Source organism: Alosa pseudoharengus, unplaced genomic scaffold (assembly GCF_046254945.1).
Source record: "Alosa pseudoharengus isolate Yale_2024_CS ecotype anadromous, Long Island Sound unplaced genomic scaffold, YU_APseudo_1.1 YU_APseudo_1.1_scf_19, whole genome shotgun sequence".
In the NCBI taxonomy this organism is placed as follows: domain Eukaryota; kingdom Metazoa; phylum Chordata; class Actinopteri; order Clupeiformes; family Clupeidae; genus Alosa; species Alosa pseudoharengus.
This window is the reverse complement of record NW_027468657.1, coordinates 32443146-32465913: the sequence shown is the minus strand read 5'-3', so window position 1 is coordinate 32465913 and position 22768 is coordinate 32443146. Positions and strand designations below refer to the sequence as shown.

Below are 22768 nucleotides of genomic sequence, written 5' to 3'. Positions count from 1 at the left end.
CAGTGGGGTGGGCAACGTTACTGGTGGAGGGTGGTGGGTGTGTGTGTAGGGGTTTGGGGAGCTTTCTGATGCAAGGCTAGGACACAGGGTTAATTAAACTCCACCGAGTGAGACACTCTCATTAATTACCTTCATCCCGCACCTAATTTAATCTCCGCTGCTCTTCCTGTTTTATCGCAGTCATCCCCTATCGAGGTGTCATACAGCTGATTAACTTTAACCACCCCGTACTACACGCGCCCTCCTGTTGCACGGACACCGGCGCCCGTGCCACGCCTCCCGAGCGCTTGCCGGTCTGGACGCTTCCGTCTTGCCCCCTCGCCAAGAGAGGGACGGGAGAGGTCACTGGTGTCACCCCCAGCACCATCGAACATGTCAGAAGGAAAAGTCTGGAACATTCCCTGCGTGAGCTATCCACTATGCCTGGTCACTGCACTCCTGTGCGGGGACGTTAAGTGCTTCTGACCAACGGCTTAATCAATGTCAATGCTCCAAATGTGGCATGGCGACCCTCAGGCTCTCGCTCAAGACCCCCATTTGGCTTAGGACTCCCTGCAGGGCCTTTGTGCAAAACAAAGGATTAGCATGTCGTCACTCCGCTTTTGCCCGAGAAAGTGCCTGAAATCCAGAAATGGATTAGACTGACTATTGCTCTTTCAACAATTCTTATTAGGCCGTCAGGCGCCCTGCACTTAGCTGTGTCAAATGCGGTGCACTACTTTGGGGAATAAAAGTGGACCACATGCCACTCCATTTTTCTTCCTTGCAAAAAGTCAAAGTAGACTCTCAGTGTGGGATATGCTGGCTCAGGAAAGCAGGCCAGGTTCACGCTGTTAGCATGTAAAATATTAATCGACTGAACAAAAATCTACATTTACCTCCGATTCTGCATTCTGATCCACAAGCTGCAACTTTGAAAACTCAAACTGACTGTGCCCTGGGAGGACTCCTCCTGCAGCGGACAGTCGTGTTCTTCTGTGAGACCACCAACAGCTGAGTCTAGCCCCTTAGTTCAATATGCAGTGTACATGCAGGAGAAACAGTCAGACATGGCCCAGTTCTTTGGACGTTTCCTAATGAATACATTTAGACCACGTCAGGTACGTATTACAGATCCCAGGAGAGGCCCAGAAACATTTCCTGACAGCATCTATTTTTGAGATCAGAAAGGAAGGTCAGCCATGAATTCTAAAATAAGTGTCTCCTTCAGCAGCTTTAAGTGTCTTATTTGATAAGACATCAATTTTCAGCTGACATTATTTAACATTCAGACACAACCTTTTAAAGAATCAGATCCTGTGAAAGATATATCTCTTGAGGCGAGCCATTGGATACTTTCAAAAAACTCTCCTAAAAAAACGTTTGGTAAATCATGCATGCTGCATGTTCATCGCTTTGCAATTGCCCTGACTCTTCCCTTGCCAAATAGCTTTCATTCTAGGACCCGCGGGCAGCTGCCTGGAGCGAGTGCCACGGGCAAACCTTGCCCACGCGGTGATGGGGTGGTGGCGGGCGGGCAGGTTGATTGGCAGATGGCAGCGCGGCGAAGGGGAGCGCCCTGGCTCTGGCCGTGACGGTGCACAAACATTTGGGTTCTGCTCAGGTGCCCGGCACTGAGCGAGCGCCTCTGAGAGCCATGTGTCCTTCCAAAAAGTTCCCCCCTTCATGCCGGGGACGAGCGCTGAGGGATGAGATGGTGTGGGCTTGGAAAGTGATGACTGCACAGTGTTGTGGGCACTCAGCTAACCCCCCCCCCCCCCCTCATCTCCTCCAGCCTCTTCTCCTCTCACATTCACAGCCTCTCCACAGCCCTCCACCTCTCCACCCCTCCGCTCCTTTCCCTCCCTCAGAGCCGTTTCCACGTCTCCCTATCTGAAGGCACGCGGACGGAGAGAGCTGGAGCGGAGTGACCTTCAACCACACCCACTGGGAATGGAGAGAGCACAAGAGCAGAGAGAGAGAGACAGAGAGAAGGGGAGAGAGAAAGAGAGAGGGAGAGAGAAAGAGAGAGTGTGAGAAAGAGAGAGGGGGGTGGTGAGGGCAGGAGTGAGAGGGAGAGAAAGAAAGAAAGAAAGAAAAAGAAAGAAAGAGAGAAAAAGAGAATTGGGAATGAAAGGGATAGAAGGGCAGAGAGAGAGAGAGAGAGAGAGAGAGAGAGAGAGAAACAAAACAAACTGTAGGCAGAGGATGGAAAATCTCTCTGTGGGAGCCAGTGAAGCGCATAGCTGATTGTGACAAGAGAGATGATCCCCCCTTCAAAACACAGGAAAGCTACCAGCTTGCTTACCTGCAGGATTAAGAAAGTCAGTGGTGACCCCCTACTATGAAGCAAGAAAATGCACAAATGTGTTTCTACTAGTGTATGTGTTTGAGTGAATGTGTGTGTGTGTGTGTGGACCTAAGATGAGAGAACCCTTTGAATTTAGATGTGACATTGAGGAAATGGAGGCGGGCATGGCTGAGCACAGCAAGTAACATGGAATGGTTAACAGGATCGAGCCTGCTCTTTTATCATCATACTCCAGACAGCCACCACTGAAACACCACATCATTTGCTTTTACGGAATCCAGTATCTCAGTGTGGTCCAGGACCGGCTGGGGAAGGTTTCACTCAGTCAGTGTTTTGAAGGGACCTTGATAAACGAACCTGTCTTCTGAAATAAAAACTCTTTCCAAAAAGAAAAGAAAAAAAATCGTTGTGGAGATCCACGGCAGAAAGAAGACAGAAAGGCTGCAATTTGGCTGGGAGAACAAAGGTGCAAGGAGCCTGGTTGGAGGGGGTGAGGAAGAGAGAGAGAGAGAGAGAGAGAGAGAGAGAGAGAGAGAGAGAGAGAGAGAGAGAGATGGAGATGGTGCAAAGGGGATTAATTGTAGTAGTAACGGTAACATCTGGGTAGTAAAATAAACATGCTGCTGCCTCTGGCTCCAGCAGGGCACTCATTTCTCAGTGTGTGGCAGGGTAATCAAAGATGTACTTCCTTTTATTACAGTGCAATTACTATTGTTATGATTTCTCAACGTATAATTATCAATGCCCAAGGACCTTACCGGTAGCCTGTGTTGTACATATTCAACCATGCCCGCCTGTTTTTTAAAGTTATGGTCCTATAGTAGTTAACCAAAGGGGGCTGAAAGGAGAGGAAAACGGGGGGAGTGTGCAAGAAACAGCGCGGGGAGGGGTGCAAGAGCACGTAACCTGCCTACAAATTAACGCTGCAATCATAAAAGTCACAGCGCACGCGGACGGCTTTCCCCTTTGAACGCTCACCATCTTAAATAACTTAACGAATTACTAGCGTTGTTACATTGTCTCCTTGCTGAGGTCGATCCTAGTAATGATTCAGCGAATACACCGTTCCACTTCTGACCGACTTCGACTCCTTATAGACTAGCAGACAAACCCCGGAGAAGGCAGTCTCAAGTGAGAAGCAGAGAGCATACCGGCGGGGACAACTGAGGATATACCGAACGCCTATGGTTGCGGATTAAAATCGTTTTGTCATCGCTTACTAAATATGGACTAAATAATCTGACATCTAAGAAAAGAGACGGTCCTTGCATTCTCCTCGTTTTATTCACGAAACGACAGACAAGATCTTATATTGTGCTCTGGCTGAGCAAATGGAGAGTTTTAAATTTAGAGATGAAGCGATGTTGCACAGACCAAGAAAAGGGAATATTCGAGGGATTCAAGCAATAACACATGTGACTTCTGTACAGGCTTTCCACGGTGTGAATTTCGGGTCGAATCTGTCGGAAGCCAAATCGTCAAGGCAAACTGAAGGAAGATTTCACTGACTGCCAATCAAATCAGCAAGAGCATCAAGATCTGTACCGCATGCTTTGGGTAACTACACTTTTTGCTTTTTTGAATGTTAAATATAGCCTAATTGTTCATTTTAGTTTTCTGGAGAAATAACGTCACCGTTTCCAAGAAGACAACTTTAAAAGCTCTACATGTTGCGTTTCTCTTGAAAAAGTAGGACACACACTTGTCATGAATGTCACTATTACATCCACGAAATATTACCCGTCATCACTAACAGTCACCCCTATACTCGGGGGTAAATACTTAAGTCATAAATAGCCTACTGTGTACCGTCAAGTCTGGAGATGGCTCCTTGATTACTTCTGCGATATAAATAGAGACAATATAGCTCTGACAATGGTAACTCTTCTAGTGGAATTAGTGTCAAGGGCAATCCATCTAGCCGTTTACCTACACAGAAGAGCACCTGGCTCACCTCCAGCTGTAGAAAGCACAAAATAATGATGGGTACATTGCTACTGGAAATACTGAATTTATGGTCACAGACACACAATTTGTAGAGAGTGCTTTCATAGCATTTGTTGATAGTATTATTACACACACACACATACACACACAGGCACACACACACACACACACACACACACGCACACACACACACACACACACAAGCTGAAGTATTTAAAGTTTCCTGCTTCCCCACAGGATGGCAATACAGAATGCCGACAGATCACAGTGATTTGCATATTTTACTAGAGCTAGAATATAATGCATAGTCAATCAAATTTCCATGGTGTCTCAAATGACTATTCAGACATAATGTGAAATAGTCTGCAGTGGCACCCTGCTGCCATTACAGTCAAGAAATGATGAAATATTATTTATGACCATGCACATTCAGATGGCCCTCCTAAATAGCCGAGACGCTGTCTTGTCAGACACAAGATAGATAGAAAACACACTCAGATAAACAGCAGTAAGACAGAAAACTCTAAATGTTTGTGCATCCAATATGAGGACACACTCAGTCAGGCCGACGTAACATGACGGACTAAAGCAGAGGCCTCCGCCTGCCACGACTTACAACATTTATTCAGCCATTTTCCCAGGCTGATGCATTTACAGAAATGTCTCTGTTTGTAGTTTGAAATTTCAATACTAAGAATCAGTCACATCGCCTTGTGCAGATATGAAAGGGGAAGAAACTGCCTTTTTGGGGATAATCAGATATTAGTGACGCAGACTTCCATTTCATTTCCCTGCGACTAGCCCTCACCAGCTTAATCATTCTAGGTCATTCACCAACACATTTCCCTCATCTTCTCCATGCATGCTATAATGCCTTTAATTTCAACACTTCCCCAAAGATGAATACATTTGAGTCTCTTCCACCAAGCAGATGGAAAATGCCACTTTCCGCTATTTTTATATTAAAGGAGAAAAAAAACTGGCCTCCACTCAAATGAAACAGGTCTTCCTCCAGAGCTTTTTGTCTTCTGCATTTCTCCCCCTCTGCTCCCTTCATCTTTCTGCAAACCCCTCTCTCTCTCTCTCACCTCCCCCTCCCCTCTTTCCCCTGCATTTATTTATGAACTATTACCATCATGCAGTAACACTTTATTAGGCCTGTAAAAAATCACTGGAATGAATCACGCTTCGAGTCTCTCCATTCCCTTTTTCTAGCTCTGAGCAACTCAAATCAGTCTCGTCTTGGCTTGCATAGTTAACCACCAGTGCTCACGGCAAGCCGACATATGCAACCATCCTCTAGAGTTTCGTTCATAGCACTGGAATATTTGGAGGAGATAACCCTGCACAGGGTCACCAAAGCTGTCATTATGTTGCTTTTTCTAAATGCTAATGATTTTGGTGTTAAAAGTCCATTGATCGTGCCGAGTCGTGACAGGCGCGGTGGCTGTGCTACCTGACACATAACCCATTCTGTCAGAACCTATAAGCTATGGGCCTTTGAGCTCAATGGGATAAGGAGGGGAGCCTTCGATTTCACTGTAAAGGCAGTGATGATTTCTTCAGGCAGATCAATACGGTGGTTTTATACTGTCTGCAGCTGAAATATGGCTCATAAGAGAAATTATTAAATTCATACTCAATGAGAGAGCAGTGGAGGGGGGCTGGCAGCACCCTGAGAGAAGGTCAATGGTGGCTAAACATGCACACAGATATGCACACAAACCCCAACAACCACATTCACCATGCTCTTGCAAACACACAAGGGAGTAGCATATTACAAACGACACTTCCCCGTCAACTAGAATTATTAGCGCTAAACCCTTTAAGGCGCCATAATGGAAAATCAACAGGGCAAAGGAAATGCCAGGGCAAAACAGGATTTGACAATATGCCTGACTGCACCCTAATACACTTAATAAATAATGAAGGAGGTGGAAAAAAGGAAAGGCCTGGACCCCGCACACTGTTTTCAGCAAAACTGAGCTACTTAGAAACAGGAAATCTGGGGTAAGTACACAAACGTGCAGAGGGCAAAGAAAGGAAGTGTAAATGTTTGTGCTTGAGTGAAATATTTATTAGCCTGTTTGCACAAATATGTCTCTGTGTGTGTGCGTATGTGAGTGTGAGTGTGTGTGAGTGTATCTGTGTGTGTGTGTGTGTGTGTGTGTGTGTGTCTATTATCTGTCAGTAAGGGGAGAGTGTTAGAGGCGGTGAGGGACTCTGTGTAACTGAGCGAATACACAAGCATGAAAACCCAAGACAGCGTTTCCTAGAAAAACCCATTGTTATCCTCAGCATCTTCTTGGGAGCAAACAATTAGACAAGGCCTTGGAGAAACCGACGTGCTCAGAATGCCCACAACCCGACCGATAGCAGCATGAAGCATCATCAGGGAATATGATGGGCTCACAGCCTGCCATTACCACCACCTTGTGTGTTCTGCAATTCAAACAAGGAGGACAAAGCAAAATCCTGCAGCTTTAGAGAGGCATGATGGTCAGGTTGTTTTTTTAATCAGGGCTGCAGAACTTTGTCACAAGTCTTTTGTCTGCCCTTGCAGGGATGGTGCCCTCTCCCCAGGTGTGCGTCTCCACCCTGGTGACCGTGAGCACGATGGCGGTGGTGGACCTCTACCTGCTGGAGCAGAGCATGCTGGGAGTGCGCGGCGGGGGCGGCTCGCAAGGGCACCCCGGCGTGTGGCCGTGCGTGGCCGTGGCCCTGGGCGACCTCTGCTTCCTGCTGGCGCTGCGCTTCGTGTCGGCGGGCGTGGTGTCGGAGGCCGGCTCGGCTCGCCGCGGCTTTGCCAGCGCCCTCTGGTTCCTCTTCCTGTCGCTGCTGCAGCTCAAGCTCTTCTTCGTGTGCCAGAACTACCGGCAGGAGCGCCGGCCGCCCGACCCGCTGGCGCGCAAGACCCTGACGCTGCTGCTGTCCGTCTGCCTGCCGTCGCTCTTCATCATCCTCACGGGCGCCGAGCACGTCACGCCGCTGCGCCGCAAGCAGGAGGTGCGGGGCCGGCTCCTCTGGGTGGTGCTGGACCTGCTGGACGTGCTGGACCTCCAGGCGGGCCTGTGGGAGGCCAGCACCGGCGGGGCGGGCAGCAGCAGCGCCCCGCTCTGGGCAGAGGGCCTGGTGTTCTTCTACTGCTACGTGCTCCTGCTGCTGCTGCCCTGCGTCTCGCTGACCGAGCTGGGGACGGTGGGCGGCGGCGGGGGGCCCAGGGCCGTGCCTCCGCCCCCGACCCAGCAGCAGGAGCCGGCCGCGGGGCCCGGGCAGCGGCGGGAGGCCGTCTACCCCTGGCTCAGCCTGGTCACCATCAACGTGCTGACGCTGCTGCTGCGGGGCGCCGGCGTGCTGTGGTACCGCGACCCGCGCGTCTCCACCATCTTCCTGGGCAAGAACCTGCTCGCCCTGGCCGTCAAGCTGAGCGCCGCCTGGGAGCGCCGCCGGCGGCAGCAGCAGCAGAGGCCGCAGGCGTCCGGCGGCACGGTCACCCGGAGGACCGCTGGGGGGGCCGGGGAGGCCGACGCCGACGCGGGAGGATGCGGGGCGGAGGGCGAGGAAGAGCGGCGGCTGGACGGCGTGGGGTCACCGGGGTCGCTGCCGCCCTCGCGCTACCACACGCTCTCGCGCGCGCACAGCCACGCCCGCGTCAGCGTCAACCTGGACCACACCGAGGCTGCACTGGGACCAGCCTACATCTCTCGCGAGCTGTAGGAGTCCACCGCTTAACAAAATAAATACATTTGTTGTTGCCGTTGTTACAAACAAACTCCATAAAAAGGGACAACAACAAAAGGACTTCAAAAACGGACAATCCCCGTAGGCTAACCGGGCTTCCCGAGAGCCCTGTTGAGTTGGACACACAAAGGGATGACAGTCCGTCGGCCATCTGCTAAAGGACTGTCCCTAAAAACGCCATCCTCAACAACCGAAGGAGCTCCGGGGCCAAGATGGGAACAGTAGAAAAACTCATCCCATTAGCGCAAAGTGTGATTCATCCTGCCTGGGCTCTGGCAGCCTATTGTAGCATGGAGCTCTCAAAGGACGTTGGATTCAGTTAGACTGGAACATTTCATAGTTAAGTGCCTTTTTCTCTGTTGAAGGAATGAACATCCGCACTATTTGACTCTGTTCTCCTTTATGTCGGGACTCAAATAATAATAATAACAATAATGAAATAAAAAAACGTGTGTGGCGTGTATGTGTGCGTGTAATGAGAGGCATGGCTGCTTGTTTCATGTCCAGGAGAGACATCATTTCCCAGAACAGGGTGTTGGAGAAGTGTGGCGTTCTCTCTCTCTCTCTCTCTCTCTCTCACTCTCACTTTTGACATGTTGTTTGCCTGGTGCTGAATCCCATCACTCGATGACAGGCTGTCACCCTGGGGATTGAGACGGCTGCAGCTCAGCCTCGTCGCCTTTTCTCCTTTTCATGTGGCAGTGCGAACACACCCACACACTCAATGCATGAAGGGAAACAAGCGCGGGTGTTCCCTCACAATCCATTCCCAAGTGTAAGAGAGATTTATGTGGGGAAGGGAGGGGAAGGGGGGGGCCCAGAATTAATTTAGCGATTTTCCTTTTGAATAAGTGTTGAATGGTTTTTTATCTCTGTGTTGTATAAACAGAGCGGGGCCGGATGTGTTGGCATCAAGCGTGGCTGTGTGAGCGTGTAATGCCAGTTAAAAGCACGTAGCTGTTTCCGAGGTGGATCAGCGTGTTGTTCTCTGCCATCCTCTTGTCGCCCCACCCCACCATCCCAGCGTGTGAGGTCTCAGCCTGGAAGATGCTCTCCTGAAATTCCCCATCAATCATAATTAGCCTGCCATCAGCAGAGACTGGCTCTTGTGCTTCCGCAATTACCTAACGACAGGCCTTCAGCTTGTGCCCACGATGAGCGAGAGGTGTTGGAATAAATGTCCCGCCTGCTGTGGAGGACAGCACAGGGGGGATGGTGAGGAGCCATTCAATCTCCATCAGCTGCCGCTAATGCATCGCAGCCCACTCCCACCAACACCACGGACACCCCTCCAGTACCCACAGCCTGTGCACACGGTGAGCCTTAATACTCATATTAATTGAAATGGGACTCATTTGTCAAAGCGCTAAGAGCTCGTATTCCACCGCAAAAGGTGATTTACTGTGAATATTTACAGGCTGTATTAAAAAATCCCCCCACAACAACCTACAGCGCACACACACACACACACAAACACACACACTCTCTCTCTCTCTCTCTCTCTCTCTTTTACATGCCTGACTGCCTGACAAAAAAGGGCCTATTTATTAATTAAAGAAGGGAGAGTGTTCTCCCGGGGGGCAGCTCTGTCCAGCTTCAGACGGATTTGAGCGCGGCCGGCTGGGGAGGTGAGGCGGTCGGAGAGAGAGTCCCACTCGCTGGCGCTTTCATCTCGCCAAGCAGCACTCTCCATTTCAAACGCACAGGGCTCCATGCAAGCCCCAGTGGGCAACTTTTCAGCTCACTAATAAAATGGGGAAAATGAGAGCGAGAAACAGGGTGTGTATGCGTGCGATCTAGGATCAGAGGCTAAAAGGCTTTTGAGTGCGTGTATGAGTGTGTGTGTGTGAGTGTGCGCATGTGTTTGTGTGTGTTTGTGCGGGAGAGGGAGAGAGCGAGAGAGGCTTAGAAAGAGAGCAGGACAAAATTCATTCCTCCTGGAGTTTGCAACACCTTTTCTGCGGCTATGCACGCAAGACTCAGCGGTTTCTCCTTCCTCCACCCACCCCCTCCACCCACTCCCTTTACCTCTCACTGACTATCTGTGCAGGATCCTAATGAGAAGTTAACAAAAACATTTTCAGTCTGGAGTTTCAGTCTCCACACCCCCCCCCCCATCTTTTATTTCATTTATTCTTCTCCAGAGCTCGGCTGTGCTAATTCCGCTCAGGAATGTAATTATTCTCCCCCACCGATGCTGTCAGTTCCTCTTCTTCCTCACCCGCTCCCCCTTTTATTCCTCTCGTTTGTTTAAATTTGCCCCACGGCCGACAGCAGCCTACCTCGACGCCCCTTCCCCTGTCAGGGGTGGTTAGGCAGAGGAGAGCAAGAAGAAATGGGGGGGAGAGATTAAAGGGCTGGTGCCTAGAGCACAACGGCTGCCGAATACAATTTATTTACAGTTTACTACACAGGCTGCGCCCGGTGGAGGAGAGGAAAGGAGAGCAGGATAGAGAGAGGAGGATAGAGAGAGATAAAGAAATGAGTGGAGATGTGGGGAGGGGGTGTCTTGATGTGCGTGTGCAGTGCTCTCTCTCTCTCTCACACACACACACACACACACACACACGTGCATGCACACACAAAAAAAAGCAGGGCAGACACTCCACACTGAAGTGTGCTCGCCGAGTGCACGGTTATGCAAACATATGGCATTGTTTTGCTTCACTTGCCTTTCAGTTCACCTCACTTCCAAGCGCAAGCATCTCCGATGAGCAGGAACACACACATACACACGCAGAGACATACACACACTCACACCTCAGAGGACAAGTACATCGTCTTTTCGCCGCGTCAGAATCATTTATAATCATTATGGGCTCCAGGACTGTGTAATGGCGTCATTACCGTATAAAATTAGCAGGAGATATGATCGTGTCTGACACAAATACCCAATCAAAAAAGGAAACACTGACGGAAGCGGATGTTTTTTCTGTGCTGTGAATGACAGGTGGAGGACGAAGTGCTCCAACTCACCTGTCCCAGGATTGGGCCCAGCGGGGGGCCTGGGGCTGCCTGGCCGGACCGGACGATCGCCCGGATCAGGTTGTTCGTGTCCAGCTTTTTCACGGCCTTGGCCGCCTTCGAAATCTTGGACATGGTCTCGGTTTGGCCCACGAGCTCGTTCTGGCCGTCCTCCCTTTGTCCGTCCGCCGGCTACCTGCACAGGGAGAGAGGGAGAATGGACCTAATTATCAGGCTGGCCTTAAATCCATTAAAGTTTCATCAGAATCGACTGGTCTCGGCACCGCGGGCTCTCGATCTCTGTGTCGAAGTAGCATGACGCACGACACACTCAATCCCTGTGTGTCTGCCCTGCACACCTGGAGCCACCGAGGACGGGGGACTCAGTCAGAGAGATTACTGGGCCTGGAGCTCGGGGGTCCAAGGGGAGCGCTGAGCTCAAACAGCATCCTGCCCCGCAGCAAACAGAGCCACTCCACACGGCCCGCCTCATTATCTTCACTGGGCAGATAGCGGGCGTGAGCCTTGGGGCTCGAGAGGGGCCCGGGAAGCGGAGAGGGTCAGCGACGGTGGCCTGGACGCGAGCCAGAGGGGAGGACCAGGGGACGGACGCGGCAGTTCTCACATCAGCCTGACGCAACGGGAAGGGCAGGAGGCTAATGTCTGCTTTTTCCCGCTCGGAGGCAGAGGTGCAATTATCAGATTCAGTCAATTAGTTGAGTGGTGGGAATGGCCCGAAGTCTTCTCCTTGCCCGAGGAATCGAGGGAAGATAAATAGACCGCCACGAAAATAACTCCGCAACTCAAACCTGTCTGGAACATCGCCAAAATACACTCTCAGCCTTTGACCGTGACTAACTCTTTAAGCTATGAGATCATCTTAAATGTGTTGTGATTCTCCGAGTAAACATCCTTAAACCCAAAGCTTTAACCTGATGCCTGTCTGTAGCACAATATCTTGTGAGCAACAGCCTGCAGCTTTTCACGATACAGTTTTCATCACCTCTTGATTGAAGTCAGAATTGCAAGCCATCACATTTCCAACACAGGCTATTTCCTATTTGATTACTTCTCTCATGTTTAGAGACACGCACATGAGAAGTGATGAGGCGAAGTGTGTGATGGTTATAAAACAAGCCAACACTTCACATTTCTGCAGTACAGCTGAATTCAGTATTTTTTTTTTCTGACAGGCACAGGCTAACCTCAGTGAACCATGGCTAGAGTCCTGACCCAGTCCTTTGGTTTCATTTTCTGAAATAATAAACCTTTCAAACCCCTGGCTGTGCGATTGGCCTCAAATCACCTTTTAGAACAATTTTGTCCAGACACCCTATCAGTATGGGCGCAGTATTGGTTCCATCTGGGAAGTGAGAGCAAGCAGCTCTGGGCTGGGTGAGTTTACTGCGGCTGCCAGCCGAGATGAAACATGCAGCTTACATCTCCAGGGACAAAGCCGTCAGAGCCAGGCCCACCCGAGGCAAGTCCCCAGACACCCTGGCGCTGGCAGGCTGCGGTGGACACCTCATGAATGCATTTGCGTAAGAAAAACCCTGCCAAGTGGCCTTTCTTGAAATGTCACTCACGTCCGACGCTACATCTCGGCAGTCAATTTCATGCTGCTCACCTTACGGTTCTCCACTCTTAAGGAACCATGTTGCCGCCCAAATCAATTTGAGAGGCAGTCAGCAAGCGCACAGGTTTCCAGTAAATTGGCATATGCGCTCGTTTTCAAATACATCTCCCACCCACACACACACACAGACACAGTGTCACACAGCACAAGCCTGAGGGGGTGTCCCATCTTGTGAATTGTTGAATTTTCTATATCAGGATTAATCTTCTGCTGGTACTTCTGGCTTGATTGAGAGAGCCAATCCATTTATTGTGCTATATTGTCTATAAAGTCTATTTCCTGAGAGCACTGAGATTCGGAGGCTGCTGGCATTAGGTTATGTATTTGTTTACAACTCTGTATAAAAGATATGAAAATAAAGGACAAATCTATAGGATTTAAGTGCACGAGAGCATTAATAATGTAGGTTGGTGTGCAGATTCCAATTAGTGTGCCTCTCCACCAGAATACACGATGTTTGTGCCTTTTGTTGCAGACAAATTAATTAAAACAGGGACAAACATTTCCCTCAACAAATAAATAACAGAAACAGTTCCTTCCACACCAGTCACAAAGGTATGCATTAAGGAAGGATGCATTCCCTAGACGTTTAGACTGTGCGGACTACATGGCCTAAAATCCTCAAAATACATGTTATTACCGATGCAACTTATTTTTATAAGAAATAAGCTTCCTTTGTCAAGATCATAGGCCACACGGTCATTATCATTCATAAGCTCAATATTAACATTCCAAACAAATGGCAAATATGTAAATGTGGTTGACTGAGTAGCTTACATGTGGTGGCCTTTAATAAGAGATGGCATTTCCGCATCCATCACCTCAACACAGAGCATACAAATATTTCTCCCCAACATTGATTTCAACATGGCACTCCGAGCCGCAGGACACCAGCCTTTTCCTGTGTGTCCACAGCACACGGACCCCTGAGCAAATACGCTGTCAATCAGAAACCCAGTGACATACTCCCGCACCACTCAAGAAGGCATGGGCTATATTTCAGCAGGAAAACTCTTTGCCAATGCATGCCATTAAAATGCAATGTTGTGTGGCGCAATGGTCCCGATTATATTAGGCATAATCAGGTCCCAGATAAGCAACCTGATGAAAGCGAACTCCTGGCAGAGGGATTATGCTGTAAAGATTTTACAAGCATATCAAGACGACGCAATTAGAGGCGGATCACAGCAAAGATAAACATTGGGTACATTCTACTGCTCTGCCAATTACCAAACTTATCATTTATTTACATTCGTCAGTTCGGTTATGATTCATCTTGGATTAAATCAACCCACAGTGAGTGCAGGCATCTGAGCACACCTCGGACCGCATATTAAAAGACTGTTTGGAATTCACTGGCATGCCTGCAATAAACAATTACTGACAAAAGAAACCAGGCAATCAAGCAACCAATCTGCCAAAGCTGCTTCTCAGCTTCAACAACAGTGAGATAATTCAAATATTTGCACTGCGCCAGTCTGTCCCCATATCTCTAACTGACCTCCAGCTGAGGTCTGAGGCGTATTGATCCAGCGGAGCGATATGACGGATTTGGAGAGAGGAGGATGAGGGACATCTTCAAGAGAGCAAAAAGTTGAATTGCAGAGAAGCGCCCCCTTTGGCCTTGATGTACTGCTAGACACAGTAAATGACAGATTGAGTCGTGCTTGTGCTCATGAAGTAATTTAGCTGTGGAGAGACAATCCCTCTGCGACCTTCATATCTGCATATTTAGATGAATAACTGAGATGTCTGAAAAACCACCGCTTAATTCTGTCTCCTGGTATTTTTTAATAGATCAAGTAGACATTAATAAATGAGAAACCTTCAGACGAGTCTTGCTGTTTTGCCCTTGTTTCCTTTAGAATTGCTGAGCAAGAAATTCCACGCTTCACAGAGGTTTAAAGAAATGCAGCGCCGTTGTGTATCACAGCAATAACAATAAGTTTGGCCCCGTTGCAATGTGCTGTCAGGGTGGCTCCCTTGGCTTGTCTGACATCAAAGAACACTTAACTGAGGGGAGACATCACCATCTAGCTACTGCTGGAAAAGTGCTGTGCAGTCTGACATTATATTCAGCCTGACTGCAAAGACAGTTTTACAATATAGGAGGCCCGTTGGCATTCTTTAGATCTTATATTGGAGCACATACATAGTGCGGCTTCAGAAAAGAGAGACAAATCAGTATGCCCCTGGCATTCAGTCGAATTAGCATTCTAGGCTTCAACCCCTCAAGCCTCATCCTGCATATTGATTGTGGTAAGACAGAAGGTGATTGCCCGTCAAGCAGAGAAAAGAAAAGTGGCAGCAAATGGCAGGTAGGACTAGACAAAACTTTCTAAAAATGCAGAAAGGGTGAGGAACAGGCTCCCTTGTGTTAGCTGAAGTGGCAGTGGGTAAAAGATCAATGGAGTCAATTGTAACAGTGAATTTCTTTACTCCTGTAAAGGACAGAGTAACGAGGGAGGACATTATTACCAATACATTCTTTAAAACACAGGTCCATACAAAACAAAGTTTGTTCCCACATCACCATTCTACCTTGCCAAAGCAAGACAACTCCTCTCCTTCTGCAATCGGGGATTCCTGATAGAGTGGTGACAGTAATGAACCACAATGATAACTGGCAGCGAGGAATAAACTCCATCAATAAGCCCTTCTAGGCTACAATTACTGACTGGGATTAGAGTGTACTTTCCACTTTCCAAACACAATACATTATCTATGCATTTCCTATTGTACATTACTGCCTGTCTGTCATTCTTGAAAAATAAATCTCGACAGGACAAACAGAATTTGTTTAGTCATGATGGGAATTTTTGTTCAATAATGACTGGCATACTATACATTATCCCACTTATCATAATACAGTTACTGATGATTTAGATGCATCTGCTGAGAAAATGTAGTTCTACATGCCAATAGTTACTCTTCATTGGCTTCCTGTAGCAGCCAGAATGAAACTCAAATCCCTCACTCTGGCCCACAGGACATCTGCACCTTGCTATATTCCATGACCCACTGTCGGCTTCACAGTGATTCTTTTCTTAAGTGATTCCTCGTTGGTGGAATAATCAACCTAATGCCCTTTGTTCTAGTGATAGCTTTGAGATCTTCAAAACACATCTAAAGATTCATCTGTTTACCTCGTATCTAACTAATTATTTGTCCTTACAGAGTCGTGGTTTGTGTATCTTTATGGTTATTGCTACCGTAATTATCTGCCTATTAACCAAGGTTTATACATTGATTTTGCAAAATTTCTTAAGCTTTTAGGTTAATACACAGGGGCAGGCTATGCATGGGAATGCATTTATTTTCTTCATTCTTATTTATGTTTAAAACTTAAAACTAAGTTTCAGGTGTTCCGTAGCAACATGTTACTTGCTGACTTTGAATTATAATGAATTTCCATTACGATAAGAGAAAAGACTACTTACAGACTGATACAGTGCAACCGGAAAGTTTTCAGACCCTTTCAAGTTTTCCACATTTTGTTTTTTTTCAGTCTGATCTTAAAATGGATTCAATTTTTTTCTCATCAATCTACACACAATACTCTAACACTCCACAAAAATGCAGGTGTTTGGAGTGTTTCGTAAATTTATAAAAAAAATAAAAGACTGAAATATTCCATGTCTTTTTGTGGAATGTTGGAGTATTGTATGTAGATAAACGAGAAAAACAATGAATTGAATCCCTTTTAAGATGAGTCTGAAACATAACAAAATGTGGAAAACTTGAAAGGGTCTGAAAACTTTCCGGTTGCACTGTATAAAAGATGTGGATCAGAAGCACAAGACCTGTTGTCAGTGGCAGCGATCATTATTCATTTTCAGCATGACCAAGCAATATTGGCCCTCCAAATATTACAATTCAATTAAACTGAACCAAATATTACAATTCAATTAAACTGAACTTTCTACAAAGGCCCTGAACTGCAAAGGCCCTACTAATATTTAGATACATCAGATATCTTTTTTGTGACAATAAAAAATAAATCGCATGAGCCTAGGCCAGATCACAAAGGAGAAACACTGGGAGAACTTACCACCCATGCATAAGTACATACTTTTTTTTAGCTTATTCCAAAAAATGAATGTTTTGGAATGTGGAGTGTTCCATAGGATATTTTTTGCTGTATGCTTCTAATTAATTTTGATAGTAGATTATGTGAGGGACGGGTAAATAAAACACCGGTCACCCTCCTGTCCAGGCCATGCAGCCTAGTTATGTGGCTCAGGAGGGAATTACCCTGACATACAGTACCCTCCAGAATTATTGGCACTTTGGGTAAAGTTGACCAAAAACAAGTATAAAAAAATCTTTTGATGATTCATTGTACTCTCACAATGAAAACAATAAGGAAAAATCCACCCTTGAAGGGAAGAACATTTATTCTGAGAAAAAAGGAAAATCTCATAAAAAAAAAAATATATATATTTTTAACGAAAACACATTGCTCACATTTATTGGCACCCCTAGAAAAATCTTATATACAAAACTTAACAGAAGCATTTTCCTATCTAATTTCAACTTATTTAAGTTAATCAGAGTGTCTGTGAACTTTCAGAAGACTTTCTTTCTCACTAAGGTATGAAAACAAAGTGACACAGAGGCTAAATCCTCTAGCCATTTTTCAACATCTGAAAGACAAGAGAATACACTAAATTTGAATAAAAAGAAAGTGTGTTGACATTTGTAAGTCAGGGAATGTCTATACAAACTAGGTACTTTGTTGAAAATGCCTATATTTACAGTTAAAACAATGATTAAATGGTTCTAATCAACTGGAAATGTGACAAACATGCTTGGACAAAGACCCAAGGTTATCTTGCCCCCACGTACAGTATGGAGGATTGCAAGACAGGCAAAAAATTCCATAAGAACCACTATTGGAGAGTTACAGACAAAGGTGTCATCTTGGGGTCACCAAGTCCCCCCAAAAATCTTCAAAAGTGACCTCATTGCTAATAGCTTATTTAGAGGGTATGCTAGGTAACAGCCTGTCCAGTCATTTAATTACCAATGTAAAAGGCAGGAGTTACTAAATGGTACAGTGACTTTGTCTGGAAATGAAAATTGCGCTCTTTGGCTAGAAACACCTTAGGTGTGTTTGGCATATATAGAAGAATGACTATACTGAAAAGAATCCCATACCTAATGAGAATTATGGTGGAGGGGCTGTGCTATTATGGGGCTGTTATTATTCCCAAAGGCCTTGGGGATTTAATTAAGGTGCATGGTATCCTGAACAACAAGAAAAACCTGAACATTTTCAAAGGAAATCTGTCAATCTCTGTCAAGACACTAAAAGTTGAACAGGCTGTTGGTGGTGCTTAAATGATTTTGCATGTCAGGTAGTTAAATCTCACGTGGGCTGTGAAATTGGTGGTTATGAAAATTACAACAATGTGCTTTTCATATAATATGAGAATCATTACATATAATGACATCATTATTATACTGAATGTAAGCTATTGTTAGGCATCCCCCTGTGTTACATCAGTTACAAGTTACATTATACAGCATTAAACTGAATGGCGAAATCCATCAGCTTGTAAATAATGACATAGGCTACATCCTTATGATAGGCCTACTGCCATCCTCATCATGTAGTGGTTATGGATCGCGCTGCAATATCAACAAGAGCAACGTGGCTACATGAATTGAAAAGCTTTTGTGGGAAGGTAAACTGTACGACTGTCCTGAGGATGTGACAATCAGACCTTGTCACACAGATAGGAGAACATGTAAGGTTTCAGGGTAATGTTAAACTTCCAACACATTTCCACACAAAAAAGGAAAACAAACATGCGAAGCAAGCATTCCGTCTAAATTACAATTTACTTAAGGTACGGTGATCACGTAAACGTTTATTCAGCAAGTCACAAGGACTGATTGACCGTGATCAACGTTGCCCTACAAACAACCAACATTAATGGCGGTTGATGGGCTGATTCTAAGCCGTTTGAATCAGCTATTAAATGTTTTATATGCCTTTAGATATTTACCTGTCAGAGACCACTTGTTCAGATGTTATCGTATAAAACCTTAATGGACGTGTTACTTCATGCGCGCAGCCATGTTGCCTTCTATCATGAGGACTTCTTCTTTGGAAGCCTACTGGAGGCACAACTAAGCCCATTACTGCCACCTACAGTGAAAAAAGAGAAACACACACAAAAGCTTGTCTGCTGGACAGAAGATGGCAGTAGTTCGACATGGCTAGGTTCTCCACTCCCCTGTGGCCAAAGTCAATCTTTAGATGTGGGACATGATGCAAAACTGGAAAATGTTATCATCATACCCTGATGAAAAATTCAACAGTATGAATATAATACATATTTACTCAGAGTGCCTTTCTCTAATGTTGGTCAACAAGTTCGGATGTGTTGACAAATTAGGCATTATTTCCACTAAACAAAATGCACTTTGTTTTGTTTTCTATTGACACTACTGGTTAACAACATTATTTTAATCGCAGTACAGACAGGTTTTAACACTGATTTTGTTTTTGTTACAGTGTGTTCAAAACACAACAAAACAGCAACATAGTTTAGGCCAGGGGTTCCCAAACTTTTCCACGGCAAGGCCCCCCAAATACCACTAGGTTCTGGCCAAGGATCCCCTTGATGTGTTATTAAACCCATCGACAATACTACGATAAATTTAAAATACATTAAGCTAATTCTAATAATTATTTTAGCCACAAGCACTTCACGATGGAGCATACAGTGTGTAAAAATTGTATTTGGGGCTTTCTGCTATATGAGAGCTATCACTCTACTATTATTCACAGTCATTATCATGGGAAATATAATGTTCAGATGCGTCACATTATTATAATGGCATTGTGTAACAACCCTCATAGTAATAGGTATATTTTACATTTTTCAAATGTATTTATTTGTTGCTTTTATTTTTCCTTCCAACTTGCTGAGGCACTCCCTCGCGGCCCCCGGCCCCCACTTTGAAAACCACTGGTTTAGGCTACTTGACCTTTTGAATGGCATGACCATATCTGGAGATGACTGTTAGGCCTAGGCCTACTGTGTAGTTAAACTCTGTAGTTAAACTAACATCAAATAGCTCTGCTCATATATCAAAGGAATATAATGATCATTTCTAGATCTAAACAGGTTCTGATTAATTTTCTAGGTGGTGTTTTTCTTAGCGTAGCCAGAAACCTTTTCGAATTGTCATGCTTCTTAGGGCCTTTTATTATGAAATCACAGTATTTGACGGGTGCGGCTATACGTAATTTCCAGTGCGACGAGAATAACCCAACAACTGATTTGACTGAACTGAAGCTCCCCAACGCTGAATTAACATTATCATTCTTTGTGGAGAAATAGGCTATATCTGAAATTAGACGCGACATGGCTGAAGCAATTCAGAAGAAGTTGCAGGCAGAGCTGGAAAAATACCAAGTGATTCAAAAAGGTGGTGCCTACGTTCATAGTCCTGCTATATGCATACAGAACCACTCGTGGTGGCTAACGTTACTTTGCTAGCTAGCCATTTGCTAACCACACAGGCATTTGTTGGATTGTAGAAATATGAATACAATGAAGTAGTTGTAATAGACAAGATGTGGTAATGTTACAGTTAGTTTATACATATATCAGCCAAGTGTGGACTCCTCATCAGTGACGTTAACATTGATTGAAGCTGATGCGGGGTGGGTGCTAACGTTACACTAGAGACTACTGGTGGTTAAAGTGAGGTACCCCTTTCAAGCGTTTTGGCTATTTGGATAAAGCTCTATATATTTGTAACTTGTTGTTGATTTAGGTTTGTGCGTTTCCATGTTTCGCTTTGTAGTTGAATCATGTAACTCACGGTACCATTTTTCCAGATGTGAGTAAAAGCATGTCTGCCAGACAAAAGCTCGAAGCTCAAGTCACTGAAAATAACATCGTTAAAGAGGTACGTTGAGTTGCTTATAATTATGCATTTAGGTCGTATGTAGGATAAGTAAAGATTGTCCGAAAGTTAGAGCACAGTTACACTAAGATTGGAAGAACAGTATGATGTCTGACTGAATGAATTTAGTCAGATCTTTTTAATTCTCACAGTTATTTGAACAGTGAAACAAAATGCACTGTGAAAGACTATTGGCAAGTATAGGCAAAGCTTTTAAGAGGCATTGCAAATTAGGCACCTGAACAATCACACATGCCCATGCCCAAGCTTAGAAATGCCATGATAGGCCTAATGTTCTGACTCAATGGGTTTTGTGTACAAGTTGGATGGGAACTCTGTTTGAGGAAACAATGACAAGATTCCAGTTGGAAGCCTATTACAAGATTCTAGTTACCCAGTTGGAAATTCCTTGATTTGATTTCAAAATGAGTGGCATTTAGTCTATGATGGTACACACAATTATGTTGAACATAAGTATATGAGGCACTTCTTAAATTGCTTAATAAGCCACTTCTTAAATTGCTGAGTCATGACCAGCTGGTGCATGCTATGACAAGTGTGCAATTAAGTTTGCATTCACTGTTCTCATGAACTCTTCTTTGCAGGAATTGGATTTATTAAACGCTCAGAATACAGTCTACAAACTCATCGGGCCTGTTTTAGTGAAGCAGGATCTTGATGAAGCCAAAGCAACTGTAGCTAAGAGATTGGAGTATATCAATGGGGAGATGTGAGTGTATATATCATGCCTTATGTTTTTTTTATTATATTCATAAGATTATGTGCATATAAATGTGTGTGTATTTTAATGAAGACGATGTGTTATTGGCAATACCTTTACATACTTCTGACAAATCTCAGTGACTAGCAGCCCAGTTTGACTCAAATGACACATACCGGTATGCCCCGTACATAAGTATCGTTCCTTTCCATGGCATTGATGTATTCATCAAGTAGCATAAGTAATCATATGAAGGAACATGCTTCTCATGTGTCTCACACAAAGATGATGGATGGGTTTTCTGATAAGACTCTTGTTTTGCTTCAGCCAACGCCATGAAACCTTGCTGAAGGAGATGGAGAAGAAGTCTGAGCAGCATCGTGAGGTTCTCACAAGCCTCCAACAGGAGTATCAGAAGGCCCAGGGGCGCACGGCGGGCAAAGTCTGATCCTGGCATCCGTGTGTGGATAGAGAAGTGCAATGGATAAACACAGAAGGAAAGACGAGACTCGAATGTCAGGCTCAGAGACCACTGAGTCCCACTCCCCCCTGGGCTCTCAGAGACTCACTGACACAGACAGACAGACAGACAGACACATGCCCCCACTGTCACCGTAAATGGAACACATAGCGTGAGAAGGATCATTTGTCATTTCCATTGTCTTCAATAAAGTACTTTCATTGTTTTGATATTTATTTTGCCTCAAATGGTTGTATTTCCCATGTTTTGTTGAGCCTTTTCAAAAGTTATTGTACATTAAAACAGTTGTTTTGTTGCTTCTATTTTGTGTACAGTTTAAAGCGAGTAATTGACCATTTCTATACACAAAATATTAACATTTTAAAGTCCAGCAGGAACGCTTGCCTCTGGATATCAAATTTGAATACACTTCAGATTAAGGCTCAACACCCCACTAATTGCACTTTGTAGTGTACTCTTCTGGTTAGCTGTCTGACTCTGCAGTAGTTCACTTAAATAAACATGATTCATGGAGGGAGAAAAAACCTTCAAAAAATTATTTTGTGGCATTGATTCACTCACAGAGTATTAAATACAATCATTGATTGAACTGACAAAATTAACGTTTCCCATGTTTATTATTGGAAAAGAAAACAATAGTTTAAAGATGTTTTGTCAAAAATAGGAGAAAATAGGTTTCTAAACCTAGAACCATTATAAGACTTCTACCATTCATTTGCCATCTGTGGATCATGTTTGGTTAAGGTGTTCTGGCATTTGCTGACAATTTGGAGGGTGCTGAAATGTAAACAAATGCAAAGAAAATGTCCTCAAACAGAAACAAGAATCCAGGGGGTATTTCATGATGTGGTTTATTGACAAACTTGGTTAAGTTAACCCAGAGGGAGTGATACACCTCCCAGTAGAAGAGCCCTATGGCTTCATTCTCCCAATAATTCAAAGCCGGAAAGCTGTTAGGAGCAGGCTTGGAATTTCACCATTCTGGGGGCAAGGCCACTTGGCCTTCAGTTGGGCATATTTGGTGGGGGGCACAAAGGCCACATGTCAGGGCACCAAGGC

At 45.3% G+C, this 22768-nt stretch overlaps 3 protein-coding genes across 3 annotated transcripts in view; 2 read left to right on the top strand and 1 right to left on the bottom strand.

The window, feature by feature from the left end:
- The window catches only part of mrpl11 (mitochondrial ribosomal protein L11), a 30258-nt gene extending 11571 nt beyond the window's left edge, over positions 1-18687 (bottom strand). The window contains exons 1-2 of the mRNA XM_076293021.1: positions 18593-18687; positions 10955-11138 (exon numbers count right to left, since the gene is read on the bottom strand). Coding sequence (XP_076149136.1) covers positions 10955-11077 — 123 coding nt within the window. The 5' untranslated portion in view covers positions 11078-11138; positions 18593-18687. The remainder of the gene's footprint in view (positions 1-10954; positions 11139-18592) is intronic.
- On the top strand, positions 6803-7954 carry tmem265 (transmembrane protein 265). The gene is made up of 2 exons (XM_076293020.1): positions 6803-7435; positions 7493-7954. Exons 1-2 carry the CDS (start codon positions 6803-6805, stop codon positions 7952-7954), a joined length of 1095 nt encoding a protein of 364 aa, XP_076149135.1.
- A 1166-nt stretch (positions 18688-19853) lies between the features above and the next one.
- pfdn6 (prefoldin subunit 6) lies at positions 19854-21924 on the top strand. Its single transcript, XM_076292429.1, has 4 exons — positions 19854-20024; positions 20440-20510; positions 21113-21237; positions 21556-21924. The coding sequence occupies exons 1-4, from the start codon at positions 19961-19963 to the stop codon at positions 21674-21676; spliced, it is 381 nt and encodes a 126-aa protein (XP_076148544.1). The 5' UTR covers positions 19854-19960; the 3' UTR covers positions 21677-21924.
- The last annotated feature ends 844 nt before the right edge of the window (positions 21925-22768 follow it).